The following is an 18,878-nucleotide window of genomic DNA, read 5'->3' as shown; positions in this document are numbered from 1 at the left end:
CTGCCAGATGATTCCTGGGAGCTGCCCCAGGTAAGCACCACCAGGACTCCCCACCTCGCCCCCCGGCAGGTCCCTCTGACTCTTAGGGGCAGGCCGGGGTGGACACCCACTACGGTGGCCCTCAAGACCCTCCTGCCCGGTTCTGGGGGCAGTCAGGGGACAGGGAGGAAGGTGGATGGGACGGGGTCCCAGGCGGGGCGTCAAGGAATGCAAGGGGTTGGATGGGGCAGGAGTCCCGGGTGGCGGGGGTGGGCCATGACCCTCTCGTGGGGTGAGGAGGGAACCGGTTGTTAAGATTTTGGCAGCTCATCTGTGTGTGTGTGTGTGTGTGTGTGTGTGTGTGTGTGTGTTTTGAAATGTCAAAGTGACTCCTAGCAATCTTGGAGTCCTTTCCTTTCATAGAAGTGTTATTGTGACCCTTGAAGGAGGAGAATGCACAGGAAAATGTTCATCTCTTAGTTATGTGATAGAGGTTGTGGAGCTGCGGGTAGGCATTTGGCATTGTGGAGAGCTGTCATGAGGAAGTGTCTGTTGGGTGGCTGTCTTTTTGAACTGAATTTCTCTTCTTCCATCATGACAGGTTTCAGAGTAGCAGCCGTGTTAGTCTGTATTCGCAAAAAGAAAAGGAGGACTTGTGGCACCTTAGAGACTAACAAATTTATTAGAGCATAAGCTTTCGTGAGCTACAGCTCACTTCATCGGATGCATTTGGTGGAAAAAACCTCACGAAAGCTTATGCTCTAATAAATTTGTTAGTCTCTAAGGTGCCACAAGTACTCCTTTTCTTCTTCCATCGTTGCCTGTCGTGAGCAAGCTAAATCTGGGGTTGGAAGCTGCCAACAAAAGGAAACGCATGCATTTGTGTCTTTTGTCTGAGGGTTTTTGTTTCTATGAAGCTAATGTGGTATTCATCCCACCCCCACACGCTCCCAGGAAAATAGGATCTTAAAATTTCAGAAGGGAACGTGTGTGTGTGCTGGTGGGGGGGATTAATCCAGAGGAATTGAAAGGATCAGAATAAGCAGCTGTTTTGTGTCAGCCAAAAACCTAATGGAATAGAGATCGACTGTTTGGTTTTATCTTGGAAGTCAAATCTGCATTTGAAAGAAGACTTCAACCTACAAAAAATCTGTGTTTTTGGCTGCACTGGGCTGCTGGGTTACTTCTTACTCAGGCCAAATGTTGCATTCCTTTAAAAAAAAACAATGCCTGGAATGAATCAGCAACATAATATCCCATCCATGGAAATCTAGTTTGGTTTAGGGTGGAGCCCTGGTAGTTACTTGACAGTTTGCAACCATGCTATATAACTGTTTTGGACAGGAAGTGAACAATAAGCATGTCCAAATAAACCATAAAATGGTTTGAATAAAAACAACATAATCTTTTTCTCTCATTCTATAAATAGATCCAGGAGGCTTTGAGGTAAGCCAGCTCTTTTTGTTGTGAGCCAAGCTAAGAATAGGTGGTAATTAATTAAAGCTACTGGCTGGCACCTTCAAATAAGCCTCTTCATGCCTCTGAACTGATTCCTCAGACTCAGACGGTGAGTTTGCAATAAAACAGTGCACAGTATTAAGCATCTGGCCAACATTGTAGTAATGGTGAACTTAATAAAATACCCAAGTCTGATTTCCCATAGTACCCCATAATGACCATGCTATTTCAGAAAAAAATCAGCAGTAGGTTACATTAACTGTAAGCTATATTTTTCTCCATCTCACAGAAATGCCTGCTCAAGTTATGCATTCCAGGTCTGCATTTTCCCTGGGTCTTGGATCCATTTGGTTCAGCCTAAGTTCAGCTCTGAAATTGGAATCTGGTTCTAGATCCACTTCCGCACAGTGTTGATGATTTTGGATCCAGGGTTTGGTTTTGGTTCACTTGTTATAAAAAGGACATTTAAATATTTTACATGTGACAAAAGACACCTGGGAAAAAACCCTTTACAAATTCAATGGGTTGGATTTTCCAAAACATTGCACACTTAATTTGTGTACTTGATTCCCATAACTGTAAGCACCAGTTTGGTATCTGTGTGCAAATGACCAGTTCTTATCTAATCCTGCAGCATGTGTACATAGGATTGTATGCATACAGTTTTGAAACCCTGACCATAAACTGTTTTTACACCAGGGAAGAAAAACTAAAGGCCCTTTGCTCCCACTCACTTCCCAAGCCAACACACCCATTGGCGCCCCTCCCTGCCCCTATTTATAACTCTTTCCCCAAATCCCCACCTTGGCCCTGCCTCTTCCCTGCTTCCCCTTGAGCGCCCCAGATTCCTGCTCCTTCCCCCTCACTCCCGGAGCTTGCTATGCACTGGGAGATAGGCAGAGGAGTGGGGATGCGGCGTGGTCAGGGGAGGAGGTGAGGTGGGCAGGGAGGGGAGCTTTGCTGCCGGTGGATTCAGAGCACCCACTAATTTTCCCCTGTGGGTGCTCCAGTCCCAGAGCACCCACAGAGTCAGTGCCTATGAACATGCTGTCTGAGGTTGTTTGACTGATGCTAATCTTGGAGCTGACATTGACCAGCATTTGCTGACAAACTGCTGCTGAGCCCATGAGTTGTTTTTCAAGTTCATTTTCTCCCAGCAAGAATCAGGCTGGACACTGGAGAATTAATTCATTTAAACCTGAGGTAGGACAGTGTCATTGAAACATCTTTGTCTGTATCTGTACTGAAGCAACCTGGAATATCCTCTCTCCCTCCCCACCACACCTGTCACATCTGGTAGCAAGTAGGGTCTTGTCCTAGTTTTCCATGGTTGTTAAGTTACGTATGCTTTGGAATTAACTTGAAGTAATCATGCCCTTGGGGAAGAACAAACCATAATCTTACCTTCCTGGCATGTACTGGGGCTGGAAGCTACTGAGGGACACAACAACTTCCTTAGTGAAGTAATGGTTTGTGTTTACTTTCTTTTATTTAAACATACTTTGGGTTTGCTAATTTGGCAACACCACATGCGGCAGGGAGGATTCATTGCATCAGTGGCTCTCAACCTTTCCAGAATACTGTACCCCTTTCCGGAGTCTGATTTGTCTTGCGTACCCCCAAGTTTCATCTCACTTAAAAACTACAATACTTGCTTACAAAATCAGACCTAGAGATACAAGAGTGTCACAGCACACTACTACTGAAAAATTGCTTACGTTGCCATTTTTATCATATAATTATAAAATAAATCAAGTGGAATGTAAATATTATACTTTTCAGTGTATAGTCTATAGAGCAGTATCAACAAGTCATTGTCTGTAATGAAATGTTAGTTTGTACTGACTTCGCTGGTGCTTTTTATGTAGCCCGTTGTAAAACTAGGCAAATATCTAGATGAATTGGTGTACCCCCTGGAAGACCTCTGTGTACCCTTGGTTGAGAACCAAGGCATTAGACGATGTTTGTAAAGCACTCTGAGCATCATGAGCAGCACTAGAGAAATGCTGGGTATGATTAGCAATGGGGTAGTATTAACTTTAATTCTGCAATTCCACTTTTCATTCTAGGGCCTCTCTCTCTCTCCAGGGACTCAAAAGCACTTTTGCAAACATTAACTAGACTCACTGTTGGGGCTGGCCAAAAAATTGCTGTCAGAACTGTTTTTTTGATGGAAAAGTGGGGTTTTGGGAAAATGAAAATGTTGGTGGCAAGTGTCTAATTTCTGCAGAAAACCTTGATTTTTTTTTTCCTGTCAAAGAAGATGAAACATTTGTTATTTTTTCCATATTTTGATTTTTTTCTCCAAAAAAACATTTTTGTTTTTGTGTGCAGTAGATACTAGACCCTTTTCCCAACCAACTGTACTCCCACCCCTCCTGGGAGGGAAGTGCGGAGTACAGAGAGGTTATCAATCGCTGAAACGCAGACACTTCTGGGGTGGAAACCAGCCAATGTTCAAAGCACACGCAAAGCTCCATGGGAATCTGGGGCTCCTGAGCCCGCCTCCGGTTGTATTTGACAGAATGTAACCGTGCGAGTCTGAGTCCGGTCGACTACACATTTGTGTCAGTATAATTACGTCGCTCAGCTGCCACCCCCACCGTCTCCTGGGACCCTAGGCCTTCGACGTGCTGATCCTGAGAGATGTCCTGACCAGAGAAGGGGCAAAGAGAGGGACCCAGATGATGCTGCCACCTCTGCTGGCTCCAGCTGAATCCCAAACACTACCTGGGATGAAACCAGGATCAGATTTTAACAACAACAGCTCCAGCCCCTCTCTACTAACTTCTCTTTTTCTGCAAAAGGAGGTGGTAGTACCTCTGATACTATCTAAGACAGAGGGGGGTAAACTACAGCCCGTGGGCCATATCCGGCCCGCGGGTCTGTCCTGCCCGGCCCTGGAGCCCCGAGCCGGGGAGGCTCGCCCCCGTCCAGCCCCCCCGCTGTCTCCCCTCCCCCGCAGCCTCAGCGTGCTGCGCCACCAGCGCTCTGGGCGGTGACCTCCTGCCGGGCAGCGAGGTGGTGTGGCTGGCTCCAGGCGCGCAACAGGGGGCCCCAGGGCCGGGCACCCAGGCAGCTCAGCGTGGGTGCACCCCTGTGGGAGGGGGCTGCACTGCGGGGGCAGGGGAGAACAGGGAGGGAGGCTCACCTGCAGCCTCAGGGGAGCAGGCAGGCGGTGCGGGTGGCGGGAGTGCGGCGAACACGGGCGGAGGACTCGGGAGGAGCACCGGGCGGCCGCGCAGCTGGCTGGAGAGAAGGGGAAACCGCTGCTTCTCTCCAGCAGCATGGCTGCCCCTGCTCCTCCTGAGTCCTTCGCCTGTGTTCGCAGGGCCGCACTCCGAAAGGGGCTGTGGGGGTGGGGGTTGGATAGGGGATGGGGTCATGGGGGGGCGGTTAGGAGCAGGGGGTCCCAGGAGGGGGCGGATATGGGACAAGGAGCAGGGGGGGGTTAGATGGGTTGGGAGTTCTGAGGGGGGGCAATCGGGGCAGGAAGGGGGAGGGGACCAGGCTGTTTGGGGAGGCACAGCCTTCCCTACCAAGCCCTCCATACAGTTTTGGAACCCCCATGTTGCCCTCAGGCCAAAATGTTTGGCCACCCCTGATCTAAGAGACTGACAAACACGGGAGGCTTTTTGGCCAAAACACTCTTTGGCCAAAGGGAAAGGGAACAAAGGATGCTGTTAATATGAATGCCTTATTTAATACTTTACATTTCAAATGCTTAAAATGTTTTTCCTTCTTTTCTTCATCTTTAATAAAAGGTTACAAGGATGTTTAATGGTGCTTCAGGGTTCTAAGCAGGCTGAGGTTTGTATACCAAACCCCGAACCTTGTTTAACACTGTTTAATTTTGGACAGTGACTGGGGTTATGTTAATACCTTTAGCCCATGTATTCTACAACAATCCATGTAGTTTCTGATCCTTCCTTTGACAGTGGCTGGTATGAGACATTCTGGGGGAAGGTGCAAGAATCCTGAAGTGAGCAATTATGGAATAACCTGCCCAGAAGAGAGGTTCCTTTCCTAATCCTCCTTGTCAATTAGAGGGTGCCTTATGCCCTTAGGCATGAAGGTTTATATCCCTACAAACTTCTTGTGTATGTGCACACATAATGTTACTATCCTACTGTGGATATTCTCATTATCCATTTAAATGTCAAGTCCTGATTTTTGGTTTTTACTCTTGCTGAGCTCTTGGCTAGTTCTAATTTGCAGCAATCATTCAACAAGCTAATTTTGTGTTTGCATTTAAACAAAACAAAATTTCCTTACAAAAAGAAAAAAAGTTCCTCTCAGTCCAGCTCCTACAGACCAGGTGTTCCCATCACAAAAACAACCACCATGCTATCACTGACCAGTAGCTGATGATCTTGAAGCTGATTCTAAGAACATCATTTTGCTTCACAAGTCAATCCCTGCCTAGGTAGCTATTTCCTTTATCTGAAAAAAGAAAAGGAGTACTTGTGGCACCTTAGAGACTAACAAATTTATTAGAGCATAAGCTTTCGTGAGCTACAGCTCACTTCATCGGATCCGAAAAGCTCACGAAAGCTTATGCTCAAATAAATTTGTTAGTCTCTAAGGTGCCACAAGTACTCCTTTTCTTTTTGCGAATACAGACTAACATGGCTGCTACTCTGAAACCTGTCAATGTATTTGACAGTTCCCAGACAGCTATGGAGATGATGATTGATTAGGACAGACTTTCAGGATGTGGCTATCACTGCCTAGTGGAAGAAGCCTACAGTAATGGCAGACCTTGGTTACCTGGTCCTCCATTAGTGAGGTCCTTCAGATAAGACACTTAGTACAGCTATTAGTTGTATTGCTGTAGCGCCCAGGGCCCTCAAGTGAGACCAGAGCCCCATTGAGCTAGTTGTTGTACAAACATGTAAGAAGACACTGTCCCATTTAGTTTCAATAAGATGGACCAAATAAGTGATGGAGGACAAAAGATGGTTTTGTGGACTGGGGTGAAAGGAGATCTGGGCTCAGTGACTGGCTCAGCCAGAGCTTTGTTGCAATAGTGATGGTGGCATCCGAAGCCAATCTGCAGTCATCTATCACTTAAGGTCAAAGTCCTGCATTCCCTCTGGCTCTGATAAGTGATGGGTTTAAAGCTGACGAATGGTAAAACCAACTGATATTTGACATGCCCTTTGTTTATATCTTTGTCTTCATGGGGTTATATATCAGTTTGGAATCTTAACCATTTCAACCTGCATGTGACCCCACTAGGGTGTGTACTGTACCCGCTCCCTCCCAGCTGCTAGGAAGGCAAGATCTACCACCAAAAGGACAGTGTTTACAAATGGAGCTAAATGTTGATGTTAGTTTATTTACTTCAGCAAAAGCAAGTATCCAGGCTAAAATATGTAAAGGCTTTTGCCATCCGCTCAACCTCTGTGATTGAGCCATTGCATTTGGATCTGAGATTTACATTCCTGCAACACTAAATGTAGTCAACTAGAAATCTACGTAAAGAACAGTGGTAGCCTCATACCTGTGCTACCTGGGTAGATGCATTTTTACCCTGCACGCAAGAGAACTGCCAACTGTCCAGCAGCTGACAGTAATAGATGATTCCAATACTAGTGCTGCCAAGATCATGACCCTCTTTTCACTCCTTGTCCCTTTGTGATACAGTGTCACTGGGTAGCAGGGCACCACACTAGGGATCTTTTCCTACAATCTCTTCCCTCGCTGTTTTGCAGTGGCCAGCTTTGGGTAAGCAGAAGTTGGGTCTCCATACCAAGGGCCAGAGAGAGCTGCAAGGAGCCCTGCTTGTCTTGCGTTGCTTAGGATCCTCCACATGTTGTGGGGAGCCTTGAATTAGAATACAGGCCTATGCTGTCTAGAGATGGTTAGTTACCAGCAGTACAGTCAGAACTCTTGAGAGAGTTTTCATTGTTAAAGTAGACACCGCTTGCCATTGGTTTCAAAACTTTATCAAACATTTTGAGATCTTTGGTGAAAGGTTGAGTATTATGAGTTTGACTAAGAAGGGGGCAGAACATCCAACCCCCAGAAGATCCTTTGCCCTCCAATGCACCAAGTGATGCCCCTTCTTCTCCACGTCTCCTCTTCTGGCCCTTGCTATTCCCATGACGATCAATTCTAAGGAGAGAAAAAACAATATTCCATCAGTTGCAAAGGTGTGATCTTTCTGCTGTCTCTCTCCCAGGTTTTTTTTTTTTTCTGGTGTTATCCTAGCCGAGTCATTTTGTAAACTTGGTATGTTGCTGTTGGGTAACCCTCAATAAAAGGTTTTAGTCCTTTTCTCATCACCCATTGTATAAACGCAGGCCTCTGCTTACTGCGAAGTATAGTTAATCATGACAGAGCTAATTAACCACTTTGTGCCTTCTGAGACCTTTTTTTGTTTACAGGTCTGTTTAGGAATGCTAGGTAATAAAGCTGTGGTCAGGTCATGAGCTTGTGGGATGTGAGAGGTTAGGGTCAGTGCTTGCCTTTGTAATGAGGTTAGTGTTTCTGGAGACTCTAAATAGTGTGTGTGTAAAGGGTGAGTTTTGTTTTTGTATTTGCACCTCCTGGCAATGAGGATGATAATCGGACCCTTTTTGTTCCTCCAGCTGTCAATTGGATGTGCTCCCACTTACAAATGTAACTCAACCTGAGGTTATGTGGGAGAACACAGAGTCTGTCATTCAAATGATAGAAGGTTCTTGCATACCTCACTTGATAAGGGAATCCCTTTTCCATGACACCCGTAGGTTGGATAATGATAACACTTAGCGCTTCTGGAATACCACTACCAAGGGTCTCGACATCAATGAATGTAGACTGCGGAGTCTTATTGCAGTATTCCACTCTGTGTATGGGGAAACTGAGGCACAGAAAGGTGCAGGGACTTACCCAAGGTCACATAGGATTTTAGGGCCAGATTTCCAAATGGATTAGGGGCTTAAAGATGCATCTTAGGCACCTAGTGGGATTTTCAAAAGCATCAAAACAGATTTGGTGCCTCAGTCTGGTTTCAGTGAGATTCGGGTACCTTGGCACTAAGGATACGTCTACACTGCAAGGAAAAACCTGTGGCGCTGAATCTGAGCCTGGGTCAGTTGACTCAGGCTTGTGTGATGGGGCCTTGAGGCTAAAACTAGCAGTGTAGATGTTCCTGCTTGGGCTGGAGCCTGTGCCCTGAGACCGTCCCTGGGTTTCAGAGCCCAGGCTTCACCCTGAGCAGGAACATCAACTCTGCTTTTTTTTTTTAGCCTCAGAACTTGGGCCCTGGAAGCCCGAGTCAATTGACCCAGGCTCAGACTCGGTGCCATGGGTTTTTCTTTGCAGTGTAGACATACATGGGTGTCATAGCTGGGAATGAACTCCAGTGTCTTAGCTCCCAGCACTTCATCTTATACGTAAGATGAATTAGTCTCCATGTTCCATGCCATTAGTCTTTCTTAGGACTGACACTTGCAATGCAAACCAAAGAGCATCCTCCATGCAGTGAGAGAATTTGTCTTCAGGACCTAGGACCTCATTTCCTCCTTTGTATCTTGAAATTTCTGACTAGTTGACTCTTATGTCTGATTCCTCTGTGCTCCCCTCCTGAAAACTCCCCCCAGAAGGGTGATATGTTTTGGCTAAGAGATCTTCTTTCACACTGTGCTAGAGAAGAGTTGGGGCAAACAAACTTTCTCAAGTGGCGATGTTGGACAGCTGTAAAGGAATGGAATCCATCTCCTCAGTGAAAGTTACAACTTAAGGATGTATTTTATGAAGTTCATGAAAATTTAATGTTTGTTCCTTTCTTTTTAAATTTCAGTTTGTCACCATGAGCCTGTTACTGCCATTTGACTCCATCTGCATTTTCCTCTGTGCCCAAGGTACATTTTATTTTAACATTTGTCTTTTCATACCAAAGGGGCTCAGGCTCGGATGTCCCTATTTACTTCAGCTGTGGCAATGAGGTTGAAGTTGTGTTCTTATTCCGATGTTGAAAGGCTGATTTTTTTAAAAAGAATAAATACATCATCTGTGTAAATATAAACTTTTAAGCATTTCACAGAAATACAAGAGGTTGATTTTGACTTTTATACCAAAATATAGTAATGTTATAAGAATACACATTTCTGAGTGGCAAGCACCCCCTGTAATGCAATCTCCTCTGAATTCGAATAAGTAACTGGGATTTGAGGATGTGTAAAAGATACTCCTCAAGGTCCCCTGGGTGATGTGTCCTGTGAGCATCGAACTTTTCTGAGGTAGCTGGGAAATAGCACGCCATGATCCAGTTTTTTTTCCTGCACAAAATGCTGCCACACATTACACCTCCCACACACATGCATCTTCCTTGAATAAGGACCTGAGTTTGACTGACTGTAAATGACACAGTACCCCCAATGACACCTCCTTGCAACTGTTAGAATACACTAAAGTATCTTGGAGATGCTACCCCCTGACCTGAAACTTTATTTTTGCTGCTGGCATATGTTACACCACAATTACCTCTTGGGTCACCACAAGTGACATGTACTCATCTCCGTTAAACTGTTATGAAGAGACCAGTACATGCTACTCCCCAACCCGAAGCTTCATTTCTGTGCAAAATACTCCTTTGCATTACACCCCTCCTGCCTTTTCCTTTTTGCAAATGGCCCTTAATTAACTAACTGGGGTTTCAGTGTATGAAGATGGCAAAATACCTTTCAGAATACCCAGTCCATATGTCCCTGCATGTGTTATGAAGAGATAAAGGCATGTCACTCCCTAATCTGAAGCTTAATTTCTGATCTAATCCCTGACCAATGTCTGGTTTCAAAGTAGCAGCCGTGTTAGTCTGTATTCGCAAAAAAGAAAAGGCGTACTTGTGGCACCTTAGAGACTAACAAATTTATTTGAGCATAAGCTTTCATGAGCTGCAGCTCACTTCATCGGATGCATTTGGTGGAAAATACAGTGGGGAGATTTATATACACACACAGAGAACATGAAACAATGGGTTTTATCATACACACTGTAAGGAGAGTGATCACTTAAGATGAGCCATCACCAGCAGCGGGGGGGGGGAAGGAGGAAAACCTTTCATGGTGACAAGCAAGGTAGGCTATCGTCATGATGAATAGGTCGGAATATGAACAAGAGGCTACTAGGCAGCTCTCCAACACCACTTTCTACAAGCCATTACCCTCTGATCGTATTGAGAGTTACCAAAAGAAACTATAGCATTTGCTCAAGAAACTCCCTGAAAAAGCACAAGAACAAATCCGCACAGACACACCCCTAGAACCCCGACCTGGGGTATTCTATCTGCTACCCAAGATCCATAAACCTGGAAATCCTGGACGCCCCATCATCTCAGGCATTGGCACCCTGACAGCAGGATTGTCTGGCTATGTAGACTCCCTCCTCAGGCCCTACTCTACCAGCACTCCGAGCTATCTTCGAGACACCACTGACTTCCTTAGAAACTACAATCCATCGGTGATCTTCCTGAAAACACCATCCTGGCCACTATGGATGTAGAAGCCCTCTACACCAACACACCACACAAAGATGGACTACAAGCCGTCAAGAACAGTATCCCTGATAATGTCACGGCTAACCTGGTGGCTGAACTTTGTGACTTTGTCCTCATCCATAACTATTTCACATTTGGGGACAATGTATATCTTCAAATCAGCGGAACTGCGATGGGTGCCTGCATGGCCCCACAGTATGCCAACATTTTTATGGCTGACTTAGAACAACGCTTCCTCAGCTCTTGTCTCCTAATGCCCCTACTCTACTTGCGCTACATTGATGACATCTTCATCATCTGGACCCATGGAAAAGAAGCCCTTGAGGAATTCCACCAGGATTTTAACAATTTCCATCCCACCATCAACCTCAGCCTGGACCAGTCCACACAAGAGATCCACTTCCTGGACACTACGGTGCTAATACGCGATGGTCACATAAACACCACCCTATATTGGAAACCTACTGACTGCTATTCCTACCTACATGCCTCTAGCTTTCATCCAGATCATACCACACGATCCATTGTCTACAGCCAAGCTCTACGATATAACCGCATTTGCTCCAACCCCTCAGACAGAGACAAACACCTACAAGATCTCTATCATACATTCCTACAACTACAATACCCACCTGCTGAAGTGAAAAAACAGATTGACAGAGCCAGAAGAGTACCCAGAAGTCACCTACTACAGGACAGGCCCAACAAAGAAAACAACAGAACGCCACTAGCCATCACCTTCAGCCCCCAACTAAAACCTCTCCAACGCATTATCAAGGATCTACAACCTATCCTGAAGGATGACCCATCACTCTCACAGATCTTGGGAGACAGGCCAGTCCTTGCTTACAGACAGCCCCCCAACCTGAAGCAAAATACTCACCAGCAACCACACAACAGAACCACTAACCCAGGAACCTATCCTTGCAACAAAGCCCGTTGCCAACTCTGTCCACATATCTATTCAGGGGACACCATCATAGTGTGGCTGATGTGATTAAGCCCTATCAGAGGCTCGTTCACCTGCGCATCTACCAATGTTATATATGCCATCATGTGCCAGCCATGCCCCTCTGCCATGTACATTGGTCAAACTGGACAGTCTCTACGTAAAGAATAAATGGACACAAATCAGACGTCAAGAATTATAACATTCAAAACCAGTCAGAGAACACTTCAATCTCTCCAGTCACTCGATTACAGACCTGAGGGCTATCCTTCAACAAAAAAGCTTCAAAAACAGACTCCAACGAGAGACTGCTGAATTGGAATTAATTTGCAAACTGGATACAATTACTTAGGCTTGAATAGAGACTGGGAATGGATGAGTCACTACACAAAGTAAAACTATTCCCCATGTTATTTCTCCACCCCCCACCGTTCCTAAGATGTTCTTGTTAACTGCTGGAAATAGCCTACCTTGCTTGTCACCATGAAAGGTTTTCCTCCTTTCCCCCCCCCCCCGCTGCTGGTGATGGCTCATCTTAAGTGATCACTCTCCTTACAGTGTGTATGATAAAACCCATTGTTTCATGTTCTCTGTGTGTGTGTATATAAATCTCCCCACTGTATTTTCCACCAAATGCATCCGATGAAGTGAGCTGTAGCTCACGAAAGCTTATGCTCAAATAAATTTGTTAGTCTCTAAGGTGCCACAAGTACTCCTTTTCTTTTGACCAATGTCTCACTCATACTCACACTGCTTTTTCTTTGTGCATAAGCACGCAGTGACATGTAAAAAAGCAACTAAAACCACATTTAAAATTTTGTTGCGAATCCATCGGTGAGGTTTTGAAAGAATTTCTATCTGAAGCAATCACAAAGAAGATCAATAGATATCCTGGCTTTTTCTGTGACAATTTAAGCACAGGAAGGCTGAGTAAGTAGATCAGATTTTATTTTCAGTGTAAACATATTTGTTATGAGTAGTCCAACCAGCTGAGCCATACGAGAACAACGTGACTTGCCAAACTTTCCTTTTGAAGAACATCTTGTCTGTGGCTGGAATATCTCCACTTCCTTTCCTTTGGAATTGCCAAATATCATCACAGAAACACCAGCTCTGAGTGCTTCCAAGTTTGTAGAAATAAAAATAAATGGCTTCCAGAGGAGAGGAACGAAGAGGAGTCAACCCATTTTTCAGAAGGGGTAGAAGGGGGAGCTGGCCTGAGCTTCTGGGCTCTTTCTGCTTCCTCCTTCCCTTTTGTGAAAATGGTGTTGGCTGCTCCCTCTCCACCTTCCTTTATCCAAAAACTTCTCTCAGCTTCTGAGGGGTGGGAAGTAGAACTTTTGCAGCAGCTCTGATAGGCTGCTATTCCCCAGGAGGCGGAGAAGTTGAGAAGGCAGCCAATCAGTTGTTCTCCACCCCGCCTGGCAGTCCAAAAATTTTGAAGGCTGGAGTTTCTCCACTCAGATTAGCTCTAGCAGGGCCAAAATTGCATTATTCACAGTACACTGGCAAGAGTGGGCAACGCCAAGCACACGTGTTTTGTGATCACATGACAAAGGCACAGATGACAGTAACAAGATTTGCGTCCAATCAACGCTGCCACAGAAAAGCCACCTGGCTGTAGCTGTTGCCTGAACTCCAAGTGGCAGCTGTGAGTCTAAACAGAACCTCAGATTGCAATCCCAACCAATGAAAGGATGCTGCACAATCTTAGTCAAATGGGCAGCTACTGTTCTTGCCAGATCTTCTGGGTATAATACATGTTCAGCTGCACTTTTCTCAGACTGCCGTGATGGGGTCTCTTCAGCAGTCGGAGGAAAAATCATCCAATCTCTGTCTGAGGTACTTCACATACCTTAACAGTGAGAAGGGAAAAGGTTGCCAGGAAGTTGAGAGGAGGGAATTGACCATGTGCGGCAGACTGAGAGGAGGTGCCTTGCTGCAATGCTCTCCAGCAGCAGGTTGAACCTGCAGCAGTCTCTAAGCTTTTGCTGCATCCATTATGCAGTTCTTCAAGCATGTTCTAGAGCTTTACTGCAGCACTGAAGCGTCAAACTTATGCACGAGTACCATCGCAGTGCAAGCATAGTGCAATGGTCCAGACCCAAAGCCCAGGGAAGCTCAATGGGAGCCTTTCCGTTTATTCAGTGGCCACTGGATCAGCCCCAGTGTCCTTAAGAAACTAGTACTCTTAATGGCATGTACAAAATAAAAAAAAGGGTGGGTTTTTTAAATTACATTGGTTACTTCTGAGTCTGGTGGCAGATCAGTGCCCGTGAAAGAGCCCCATCAGGTTGGTTGTTAGTCATGAATTTTGGCACAAAATGAAGGATTCAATCCTGTGAACAACTCTCATTACTGGATGTCACTGTGAGTGAGCCATTGGCTTCAATGGAATTTGAACTCTTGCTTGACTGCAAAACAACTACTCACAGGAATATTATTGTGTGTTACTGTAGAGCTTAGAAACCTTAGTCATGGACCCCTTTGTGCTGGGCGCTGTACAAAAACAGAACAAAAAGCTGGTATTAAGCACTGCACCTGGTATTAAGTGTTTTCAAGATCAGTCTCTAGGTAGAGACGTTCCCCTGAATTATTCATCCCTGTTATGCAAGCCCCAGTGGAGGCTGGGACAAGACTTTGGGAGTCAGTGCTCTGTATATGTCGGGAGTTATGGACATCTTCCGTGGAGATCAGAGTTACTTGAATATAGAATTTAGGGCTGGATCCAGCACCCATTGGAGGGAAAGATTCCCTTGGGCTGGGCCTTCCAAAAATCCCCCAAACCTGGGGTAGCACAGCAGACAGCATGTGAAACAGGGACGTTGTTTGTGATGCGGGCAGTGTGACTTGCCTTCAGAAGTCCAGTCTTCTTGATGTGACTTCAGAAGAAGTCCCCATCCTGATTGTAATACTGGATTAGCAATACTAAAACGCTATGGTAGGGTCAGGGTCTGGTTCAGACTCAGGGACCAAATCACCCAAGTAGTGTAATTTTGCCTACTGTTTTACACCAGCTGAGGATCTGGCCCCAGATAGCATCAGGTGCAGTACTATTGAAGTCATGGAGCCGCACCTGCAGATGGGAGATTAGGCTTTTAATAATTTCAAGTAGTATTTAATCATGGAAGCATTTCTTCTGGTTGATAAATCAGACCAATGGCAAGTTAGTAATAGATTTACAGTCTCTAACATACACTAGGCCTGCCATGCTGTTAAGTGTCAGAAATGTCACTTCTGCAACATAGCTGTCCCCAGCAGGAGCCTCAGAAATGCCAATTTTAATTAAAAACCCTGATATTGAAATGCATATTCAAGTTTGTTCCTGGGGAGACATGCTTTTGATCTTCTGGATCCTTTCATGACTGGGCTGGGAAGAGTTTTCTCTTAGTATCACTTCCAGCCCTATAGCTTATTAACTAGTGCAGGGGTTCTCAACCTTTTTCTTTCTGAGCCTCCCTCCCCCCCCCCCACCAAGCTATAAAAAAACTCCGTGGCCCAACTGTGTCACAACTGTTTTTCTGCATATAAAAGCCAGGACCAGTGTTAGGGAGTAGCAAGCAGGGCAATTTCCTGGGCCCCATGCCACAGGGTGCCCTGCAAAGCTAAGTTGCTCAGGCTTCAGCTTCAGCCCCAGCTGGCAGGGCTCAGAGCCTCTGGCTTCAGCACCAAGCAGTGGGGCTTCGTCTTTCTGCCCTAAGCCCCAGCATGTCTAATTGAGGACTTCAATAGCTCAGACATGGGTGAGGTTTTTCATAGGAGTGGTGGGTGACATTCTGTGGCCTGCGCTGTGCAGGAGGTCGGACTAGATGATCAGAGTGGTCCCTTCTGACCTTAGTATCTATGAATCTATAATGCCGGCCCTGCTTGGCAGACCCCCTGAAACCTGCTCGCAGTCCCCCGGGGACCCAGGCCCCTGGTTGGGAACCACTGAAGCAGTGCACCTAGTAAAGCCAGACATTAGCTAATGACACTTTGCAGCTGTAGGATCTTCCAGACACAAAGGGGAAAGGGCAATGTGTTACTAACCATCCTGTTCATGAGAATCCACCCTGCAATAAGCCTGTCCCATCTCTGGGAGTAGGAGCAGCGTTTTCATCCTGGCTGGGAAGCCACAGGGATATAGACATCTTGGTCTTGCCTACAATGGCATGTCATGCTGATGTGAATATGAGCACAGTGATAAATATTCCTACGCCTGGACTCAGTCTCTAGCAGCACTAACGAGGCAGGTCATCAGGAACAAGTTATACTCTGTGTTTGTATGTTATGAGTAGGGCCCTACTAAATTCACGGTCCATTCTGGTCAATTTCAGGATTGTGGAATTTTAAAAATCGTAAACTTCATGATTTCAGCTATTTAAATCTGAAATTTCACAGTACTGTAATTGCAGGAATCCTGACCCAAAAAGGAGTTTGGGGAGGGATCACAAGGTTATTGGTGGGGGGGGGGGTGCAGGTACTGTTACCCTTACTTCTGCGCTGCTACTAGTGGTGGCGCTGCCTTCAGAGCCGGGCAGCTGGAGCGCGGTGGCTGCTGACCGGGAGCCCAGCTCCGAAGACGGCACCACCGCCAGCAGCAGCACAGAAGTAAGGATGCCACCCTTACTTCTGCGCTGCTGTTTGCAGAGCTAGGCTGTCAGTCAGCAGCTGCCACGCTCTGGCCACCCAGCTCTGAAAGAAGCGCAGAACTAAGGATCGCAGTACCGCAAACCCCCCTAAAATAATTTTCTGACCCCCTCCACAACTTCCTTTTGGGTCAGGACCCCCAATTTGAGAAATGCTGGTCTCCCCCATGAAATCTGTATAGTATAGGGCAGTGGTTCTCAAACTTTTTTTTCTTGCGGACCACTTGAAATTGCTGAGGGTCTCGGCGGACCACTTAATGATCTTTCCAAATTTGTTTGTACCGTTAGCTATCTATTGTAAAGCGCTTTGGATAAAAATGCTATATAAAAAAACCTTAATTAACTTTTTTTTTTTGGTTCTACAGATAAAAGCGCACAACTCATATTTAATATCAGTAGTCTTATCTTTCTAATGCGATGGATGTGCCCTCTCTCCACCACCGCAGCAGCCCCCGAGTTGGGGCTGAGAAGAAGGGGGGGTCTCCCCTGCTATGGCAGCCACCGAGCTGGGCTGGGAAGGAGAGGGGGTTCTCACACCACTCCTTCCCAGCCCCAGCAGGGGGCTGCGCTGCAGGTGGAGAGAGGGAAAGACCTCCCTCTTTCCCAGCCCCAGTGGGGGGCTACCGTGGCGGGGGAGAGACGGACTCTCCCTCTCTCCCCTGCCGCGGCAGCCCCAGAGCTGGGGCTGGCAAGGAGGGAGGTCTCTCTCTCCCCACCCCCACCATGGCAGCCCTGAGCTGGGCTGGGAAGGGAAGGGGGTCTCTTTCCCCGCCACAGGGCTGAGCTGGGAAGGAGGGCCGTCTCTCCCTGGTAGCCGCAGCCCTGGAGCTAGTCACTGCAGTCCTGAACATCTCAGATTCCCCCCCACCCCTTCTTCTTATCCCACTGCCCCCTGCCACCTACCCTCTGTCCCCAAGGCCACCACCTCACCTTACATGTGCATCTTTTCCAGGGTCCAGGCACCTAATTAGTGGAGCCACACGCCCTTCATTCTCTTGTGTGTGGTCACCCAGGCTTGCACCTTAGAGAGAACTATCTGCAGACCACCTGAATGAGAACCTCTGCTATAGAGGGTTGACTCTTCTGCACTGCTTGAGCCCCATTTTGAAGGTTCAAGTGGTCTCTAAGTGGTATATGGTCTTTTGCGGTGGCTCTCAATACGGGGGAGAATTTTACTATCCTTAAATATTCACAGTTGGGGCTAGGAGGGAGGCAGTAGAAAAGGGATGGATGCTTTCTGTTAAGCAGTGAGTGCAAATGTAGATGGCAATAGCTGCCAATGTATGACTGGGCTGCAGAGTTCATACAAATGCTATGTTACAGCCTGGCTAGTCCCCCACTGTCCAGGCATCAGGCTGTTGTGAGTGGACCCAAACGAGAGGTCTCAGTACTTTTGAGCCCATTGCTCTGGATAGAGTGTAATCACTATTTCTAGCTCTGGACTATAGGGCAGGTTCAGACATCTTGTCTACCCTCTTCTTTGGACATGAGGCACTACTGCCCAGCCCCTAGATGCTGAAATCAGTGTCTGGAACCTCTTGAAGCCCTGCAGTTGCTAATACGTACTCACTCCTAGAGGTCCACATAGGCTATGGCTTCTGGACTTCTAGTTTCATCTCTTTGGAGACATGGCCAGGAAAGCTGGGAATACTACCTTAGCAAAGGAATTTCTTACCCACAGAAACTTTGCTCTGAAAGCACTCGAGAGTTACAGGTCTCTGAAAACAAAACAAAGGTCCTGAGACGCACCCAGTTGGATATCACCCCTTCTTGTGAGGTTTGTCAGCACTTCAGGTTGGACCAAGTCCCTCCGGCAAATCCTTCTCAGATGTGTCAGTGGTTAGCCCCCCTGTCCTGCACGGAGAAGCACCCCACTCTTAAGTCTCTGTCTCTTTGCCATATGGCGGAATTCTCTTTTAGACCTTGTCCTAACAGATAAAGAGGAACTGATCACAGAACTACAAATTAATGGTAGCTTAGGTACAAGAGATTGTGACTTGATCACACTTATAACGTGCAAGCAGAACGAAGGCCAGACCAGTAATCTATACACTTGCTGTTGTAATAGGGCCAATTTCACAAAGCGGAAAACAACTATGAGCCCAGTCAGCTGGGAGGAAGAACTAGAAAAATATGAACAATAATTGGGAATCATTTCAGAACACCTTACTAGATGCCCCAAAAGCCACAATGCCACCATAATCGAGGAAGAAGACTGTGCTGGTTTAAAAAAGGACTTGGTTTAGAGGGGAAATGAAGCCAGCTATAAAAAAAAAATTAAAAAATAATATATTACAAATTGAAGAAAGGAGAAGTTGATAGTAATGAATACAAATTAGAAGGTAGGAATTGCAGAAAATTGATAAGGGAAGTCAAG

At 46.3% G+C, this 18,878-nt stretch overlaps 1 protein-coding gene across 1 annotated transcript in view; it reads left to right on the top strand.

The window, feature by feature from the left end:
- VWA2 (von Willebrand factor A domain containing 2) overlaps positions 1-18,878 on the top strand; it is a 71,011-nt gene that overhangs the window by 10,888 nt on the left and 41,245 nt on the right. Inside the window, 1 exon segment of the mRNA XM_043519378.1 lies at positions 9,230-9,290. Coding sequence (XP_043375313.1) covers positions 9,230-9,290 — 61 coding nt within the window.

The sequence above is a fragment of the Dermochelys coriacea genome, chromosome 7 (genome assembly GCF_009764565.3).
Source record: "Dermochelys coriacea isolate rDerCor1 chromosome 7, rDerCor1.pri.v4, whole genome shotgun sequence".
Classification (NCBI taxonomy): domain Eukaryota; kingdom Metazoa; phylum Chordata; order Testudines; family Dermochelyidae; genus Dermochelys; species Dermochelys coriacea.
The sequence above is the reverse complement of the archived record's forward strand: the minus strand, read 5'-3'. Positions and strand labels throughout refer to the sequence as shown.